Source organism: Cynocephalus volans, chromosome 1 (assembly GCF_027409185.1).
Source record: "Cynocephalus volans isolate mCynVol1 chromosome 1, mCynVol1.pri, whole genome shotgun sequence".
Lineage (NCBI taxonomy): Eukaryota > Metazoa > Chordata > Mammalia > Dermoptera > Cynocephalidae > Cynocephalus > Cynocephalus volans.
The window spans coordinates 234,592,813-234,600,419 of NC_084460.1; the positions used below are offsets into that span (position 1 = coordinate 234,592,813).

Below are 7,607 nucleotides of genomic sequence, written 5' to 3' on the forward strand. Positions count from 1 at the left end.
ACTTAAACATATGAAAGGGCTCCAAAAATGAAGAATTCAAAGACTTGACAAGAAGACATTACTGTACTTTGAGCTGTATAAACAAACATTACGTAGCTTTAGGCAAATCAAGATATATGAACTGTTCAACTGAGTGCTATTTTTTTACTTTAAAAGAATCCATTGGGTGGCTTAAAGTCACGTATCTCAGCATCCTTTAAATCTAATTAGTTCAACAAAAATTTTATTAACACAACTCCTCTGAATAACTGTTATTACTTTAAGTCACTTCAATACAAAATGTTTATACATTAGGGCTGTTTTAACTTGTCAGTTAATTCTTCATATATAGCTATCAAAATCAAGTAATATTTATTGAGCATGTACATGATAAGTTGCTAATATGTATGAGCATTGCAGACACCTGGAAAGTTGTGTGGACCTAGTTTTAGGTCCAATTGTTCATTTCAATTGATTTTAATTCAAAAGACATGTATTAATTGTTTAATACAATATTTGCAAAATCCAGTGCTACAGTCCAAAAAGAAAACAAAAATATGTAAATCATGAACCCAGGAAGTTTACAAACTAGGGCATACTCAATTACCTCTACTAACAGAAGAAAAACTAGAAGAATTAGTGAATGTTTACCTGGACCAGCACTGTTTCATTGAAATATGTGAGCTACAAATCTGAGCCACAAATATGACATTAAATTTTCTGAGTCATGTTGAAAGAAAAAAGAAGCAGGTGAAATCAATTTTAATGATTTTTTTAACCCAACATATCTAAAATATTATCGATGGGGAGTAAAATCAATATTAAAAGTTCTGGAGATATGTTACGTCATTTTTTCATACTAAGTCTTCGGTCTTCCATGTCTGAACTTGCCGTATTCTAAGTCCTCAATAGCCAAACATGGTTAGCATCTGCTGCATTGAGCAATACACACTTATACCTAAAGCATTTATTGTTCTGCTGGGTCATACTCTCTGCAGGAACCCTAGCCAGGCAAAAATCATTTCTAGATTTAGAGAAGAAGCAAGAATGTAGTTATATAGCAAAACTGGTAAACACACCTAATAATCAACAGTTTAACCTGGAAAGCAACATGGGGAAGATCTGAGTAGAATTTATTTTATGCAGTTGTTAGTGCAGACTCTGGAGTTGGATGTCTGGTTCAAAGCTGATAGAGAAAATAATTGTTTCTAAGTGGTCCATGAGGCAATCAAGGAAAGAGTACATTTAAAAAAAATAAATACATTTCTACACTTCATAATTAACTAACATCCATCTTCAGTACAGATCTAAAATACCTCATTCTATTTCTAGTAAACTGTCATGTTGCCAAAATGACATTTCCTTCCATGGTAAAAATGAGCCATCTGTAATTTTAACAAGAACATGAGAAGGGAGAAGTTTTCTGTAATAAAGAGTGGGTGAAGAATTTGCATGTATAGTCAAATGGTGTAAAATCAACCCAAGCTATGAAAGGAAACTGTGAAAAAAATCCCATAAGAAAAAAAATGTGTGTTCACAAGCTAAAATCTGCCTTGCTACACAGCTAAAGTAAATAAACAAAAGGAACCCAACCTAAATCATGTTCTGAAGATCACTGGATCAGAGCAAACATGGGATGAAGAATTCTGTGACTATATTATGACAGCCCTGCTATTTTCCCCTTAGATCTTACCTTGGACTTCTGAAGACATAAAACATTTGAGGGTCTGAAAAGCTCCAAATGCTTCCATGCATCAGGAAATGTTCATGAGATGGTTGCTACTATTTCTTCATTTACTACTACTACTACAGTATTATTGATCATAAATTAAATTACTTAACAATTTTAGTAGAATATTTGAACATTATATAATTTGCACATTTTAATTGGGGCAAAGAGGATAAAAATATGTGGGCATACGCCATTGAAAGATGAACCATCGGCAGTGACATTTCCGTAAGCTCACTGACATTGTCTTTATAAAAGATCACAGAGAGCCTCAGTGTGGTGTTGTGTTGTTTCTACTCACATAAACTTCTTGCATGTTTACTGCTGCACTTTAACCTGAAATATTACAGAGGGAATGGATTTTGCAACCATTTACTTAGTCAGCTTGCTTTCATAATTCTATATATTATTAAGAAAGAAACTAGAGGCTTTGTATATTGTTACAATTGACACATTAACTATCGTACTGGAGTGTAACCTTAGGGAAGTCACTGGCCCAATTGATATTTTCATATTCCAATTCACTCAGGCAAACCAAATCCACACCTCCAATATCAGCAATAGTGGGAAATCTCATCCTAAGAAGCATTTTCCATAGTGACATTGCCAGGTCATTTGGCTATGCCAAGAGTACTTTGTGTGTCTACTGCATTGTACAAGTGAAGATCACCTTGCCAATCTCAGACACCCAAGTCACTAAAATAAAATGGACCATCAAATATTGAAAGAAACATTCATTATTTTTAAAAGGTTGAGATTTTTGCTAAGCATTCCAACTTTAATCAGAACAAATTAATTCAGAATTTAAACTATTCCTCAGTACTTTCAATTATGAAAAAAAAATTAAGGACTAGAAAACAGTGTACAGGAAACTTATGGAAAGTCTTAAAATGTAAAAATACTAAAGGAAGAAATACTATATACATAGCTCAATCATGTGTTCCAAGCATGCCATGCTAGTCTTTAAGGATTTCAGCCCTGCAAAAAGTTTCATTTGTATTACTGTTGAATGACTTACATTTGAAGATTGACTTGACGTCAGCTGTGTGAAAGCTGAGGATGTACCTTACCTTGGGGAAAATTCCTTCCTGATAACAATATTTGTCTTATCAGGTTTTTCTACTTGCACACTGTGATTTGTTCCAAAGTGCCAAAATATTTCTCCCTCCTCACACAATGTGCATTTGAAGATAAGGACAGAAGATGTTAAAGGCAAGTTTGGACGTGAGCCTAACGAAGTTTATAAGAGTGACCAGACATTTCACCAGAGTTGGTCTTTCACCCAGTTTTAAGATATTTCTTTTGGGTATTTTGAAAAGGTTTGTTTTCCATCTGCCTTTATATAACCTTCATTACATATAATTCATTATAAACCAATTGTGAACCATTTTGTTTGGGGACATCCTTTCAAGACAATAACTTTTATCGGTCAGAAAGTTTTTTAATTTAAAATAAATGATTGGATGATCTGGTTTCCACATGAAGAACCGCTACCCCAGTCAACATGTCATGACTTTGCTCTTTCTCAAAACATTTGTTTATTGTTTTACAAATAAAGACACAGCATAGGAGCTGGATGCTAGATTTCATTCTTGTTTGATGAACGGATAGACTCTGGATGGCTAGCATAATTTTTGAATGGGGATTAGCATCAGAAAGGTGGGAGCCAGTTGTCTGAGGGTAGCAAAAGGCCTGCTGAGGATGGAGCGAACTTACAAAAAAGTAGCCTCTGAGTAGACTGGATGCATTCAATGACTATGAATAAAGCAGCATACTTTATGCTGTGAATGAATTTCTGTCTGGAACACATCAGGTTCTTTACTTCAACAACGAAATAATTTTAAATAAGTTAAAATGTTTGAATAACTGGATTATCTGAATTTATATTTTCCTTATACAAATTAAATCCTCATAGTTTGCTTAATTCGGGCTTTGGTTTTTCAGATATCATATTACATTAATTAAGTACAATTTTTCTCATAATTTAAATGACAGGAGATGGATAATCTCTTACCTACTAGAATTTGACAATACAGCGTTAAAAAGCAAAGTTAAGCAAAAGAAAATGAAATTTATGGAAATTACTAATCTCTTTTTTTAATTGTAAAATGGGCAAACCAGTTTTTAAAAAAGTAAAGTGTGTTATATTTAAACTGGCTATATCCTGAAAAGTTAAAAAAACACTGAACATAGAACTAGTCATTCTTTTGTGAGGCTCTTACCTCTGAAACTGTAGCAATCAGAAGTGATTTACAAAGCTGTTTCAAATCTACATATTAAAAATGACAAAATTTTGTGTGCATTTGACAAGGACTAACCTCACACAGAACTGGGCCAACAACAAAGAGAATCTCTAAAAGCTTCAGAGTATTTTAAGGCCCATGTCCAAACAAAAAACTTATTTGCATAATTACAATTTTCCACTAAGAATCCCAAATGTATTGCATCAGGTGAAAAATATAATAAAATGTTGCAAATTAACTAAGGTCATAAATTTAATTTAAAATCAATACAATAATCTTTTCTGATTTTTATCTTTTTTATGCTTTTCCTGTTGGTTTGGTGAAATCATGGTCATAATGGAAGGTTGAGTGTTTAATACAAGGTATTCATTTCAAGCATGGATACAGAAAATGCATGCATTCAAATAATTATAGGTTCTTCAGAATATCACCCTTTTGTTAATTCTTACCAGTATCAATACATTTCTACCAAAAGATTGAATAACTCATAAAATTGTAGTTTTCATTTTATATAGGAATGTTAGTTTCCATATGGGAAGAAGTTCCTTCAGGAGATTAACTGATTTATTATTTATAACATCATATAGAAATTGAAAACCTTTATGATATCAAATTTTGTTCCATGTAAAATTAAGACTAATATTTTCTGTAGTTTTTATAACTCATACGATTTCAGGATTTCCAAGTGCAGAAACTACAAAAAGTTGTATAGTAAATCTAATCTGAGGGGAGAATTTTTTAATTTGTTGAATTAGCTGTCTACAACTTACATTTATTTTTAGATATCTGTCATGGTACATTTGGGACAGCTCCATATGTTATAACATAATCAATTTATTTCTTCTGTATATGCATAAATCACCCACAAATGTGTTTCATTTCTTAAGGAGAAGGCTACTGGAGACTTTGTGTTAATACAGCATGTGCTGGAGCTACAACTGTCCAAGGTGTGCAGTAGGCAATTAGCAGCAAAACATGCCTGATAAGAAACACTCACTTTTTTATTGATATAGTACGGGTCCAGGTCCTCCAAGGGCTCGGACACCATTTCTGGAGGAATGTCTCCATAAATAAATGGAAGGTTCTTTCCAGCTTCCAAGTCACTATTTGGCTTGGGGCCATTTTCGTCATCATCTTTTTTGTCTGGTTTGGGATTCTTAGCCTTTTCTTCTGCAATGCGTCTTTCAATAGCCGCAAGAGATTCTCTGGTGAAGAAGTTGAAGCTGTCAGGTCCTGGTGGTACAAGCACTGTTTGCTCCATCTTGTCATCCTGCACATTTTAATTACCATTTACTCTGCATATGAAAGCCCTTAAAAAAAGAATACAGATATTTTAAAGAGTAAATTAAGAGATGTTAATATCTATAAATTCTTGCCATGAAGTAAGAGCTAGAGGATTTAAATTTTTTGTTTCCTCCCTTAATTGGAACGTAATTTCTGAATAAAAATTCTTAGTAAGCATGTTTCCATGTCATTTTGTTAAGTAGCCCATGTATTAACTGTTGTGCTTTACTGTTACTGGAACTGTGCTATGAGTTTAAAAAGTAGTTCAAATATAGCTTTAACCAAAGTTCATTAGGCTAATTATTACCATAACACTAATGGTCTGTTCACTCTGTGGCCCATAACACTAATGATCTGTTCACTCTGTGGCCCACACAGAGATGGAGACTGTGTGACTACAAAGGATAGCTCGGTCAACAGGTATAGAGTGGAAAGGATTTGTCTCAAAGAGGACATAAAACCCAACCTTCTAGGCTGACAAGTGATTCCTGAACAAGCTCATCAGAAATGTTTGCTGCAGTCAGCCTTAGTGACCAATCAAATAGTTACTGCTGTCTTGGGCCTTCATCTACTCTGAAATTTGACACGACTGGAACTATGACCTACTCATGCTAGGGTCAGCTCACTTGAACATATAAAGAAAAACACAGTACAAGGTTGGAAAAATTCACTTATGTGACTAACAAGGAGAAATGGACTAGGCTGGAAAGAAATGACCAGATTGGGGTAGGGGGACGGGCAGGGGAGAAGATAGGTAGGTGCAGGATACAGTAGGATTCTCCTCTTTCAAGAAAAAAGATAAGAAAGAAGACAGGTGCCATAAACTCCATAGGAACTGAAGTGTTTTTCTTCACTAAAGCAATAACAATATTCTTGCTAAATCTATAGCCCTATAGTGCTAAACATATTATGAGGACCTGAGGCAAAACTCTCAACTCCATATAGCAGAGTCAGATCTGATCTGATGCCAGAGGCCAAATCCCAAATGTGTTGTTTTAAGGCATATTTAATAAGAGCTCAAATTTCACAGATATTATTGAGCCCAAACTTCCCAGAACCTAAGCTACTGCTTACCATGAATTTTATTTGGACACTGCATTAACTCATTAAGGACAGCAAACTATGATACAGTTAATTACAGCCTTAGTGTATATGAATTGCATTGATAAAATTGCAGGCATAATTATTTTGTGAGAAGTCCTACAGGGACCTCAAATCTCATGAAGGAAGTTCTCATTGCTATCAGGTTTATGAACATATTTTCCACAGTAGATGAACAGAAAGAAGGGAGCTCCCAAATCTAAATTTGTACCCTCTGTCTATTAAGTGAACTTTTCAGAGCTTCTTACAATCTATCTGCAATTAGCTTAGGGCCTGGAAAAATAGGCTGCCTATAAATTGATGCAAAAACAATGTTCTGTCTAAAAACTCTAGTTCCCCCATAAGACATCAGGAAAATACTGGCGTTTATTAATTTAAAATAAAAGTTTACAGATGACAAATACGGTGCATTTTTTCATAAAGAAACTATTCTGACATAGGTACATGTATGGTTTTTATTTTTAACTAGTTTTTGATAGAAAATATATGTAGGTAATATAAATTCAAAACATTTAAGAGAAAACACATTGTAAAGTCTTTCTTCCTCCTTGTTCCCTGCATTCAATTCCCCTTCTCAGAGGCAACCACTGTTACCTGTCTCCCACATATTTCTCCAGATACATAATAGGTACATGCTAGCACACGAGTATATGTATATTCATACATATTCTATTTTAAAACACACATACAAACAGTGTCTTACTACAACATGTTCTGTACCCTGCATTTTTTACTTAAAATATATATTAGAGTTTGCTCCATCTCAGTTTTTATATATTTGCCTCATTCTTTTTATTGGCTACATGATTTTCCATTGCATATATGTGCCATAATTTACTGAACCAATTCCCCAGTTATTGGCATTCAGGTTGTTTCCAAAATTTTGATTTTATAGATAAAGCTACAATTAACATATTTTTACATACGTACTTTCACATTTATGTGGATTTATATAGGATTAATTTGTAAAGGTAGACTTGGCTATGCAAAGAGTAATCCTTTAATTGATAGTTATCTCAAAATTACTCTAATGGAGGATGTACCAACTTATTATTCTCCTGAAAGAATGAAACACAGTGCTTGTGTTACACTATACCAACATACATTCTCACCAACATAATGTGTTATCATTATTTTCAATATCTCCAATCTGATAGGGACAAAGATGGGGGCTTATTATAGTTTTAATTTGCATCTGTCTTACTAAGTGAAAAGTGAAACATATTTTTGATATATTTGAGAGCTATTTTTTATTTCCTTTTTTGTAATCA

At 33.7% G+C, this 7,607-nt stretch overlaps 1 protein-coding gene across 7 annotated transcripts in view; it reads right to left on the reverse strand.

The window, feature by feature from the left end:
* The window catches only part of LOC134383794 (sodium channel protein type 1 subunit alpha), a 74,854-nt gene extending 69,636 nt beyond the window's left edge, over positions 1–5,218 (reverse strand). For 6 of the 7 annotated variants that reach the window (XM_063105223.1, XM_063105214.1, XM_063105248.1 and 3 more), the window contains exon 1: positions 4,949–5,212. In XM_063105223.1, the coding sequence (XP_062961293.1) occupies positions 4,949–5,212 (264 nt within the window). Of the gene's footprint in view, positions 1–4,948 lie in introns of all 7 variants that reach the window. The other variant, XM_063105257.1, reaches the window with a different exon arrangement.
* Between the last annotated feature and the right edge of the window lie 2,389 nt (positions 5,219–7,607).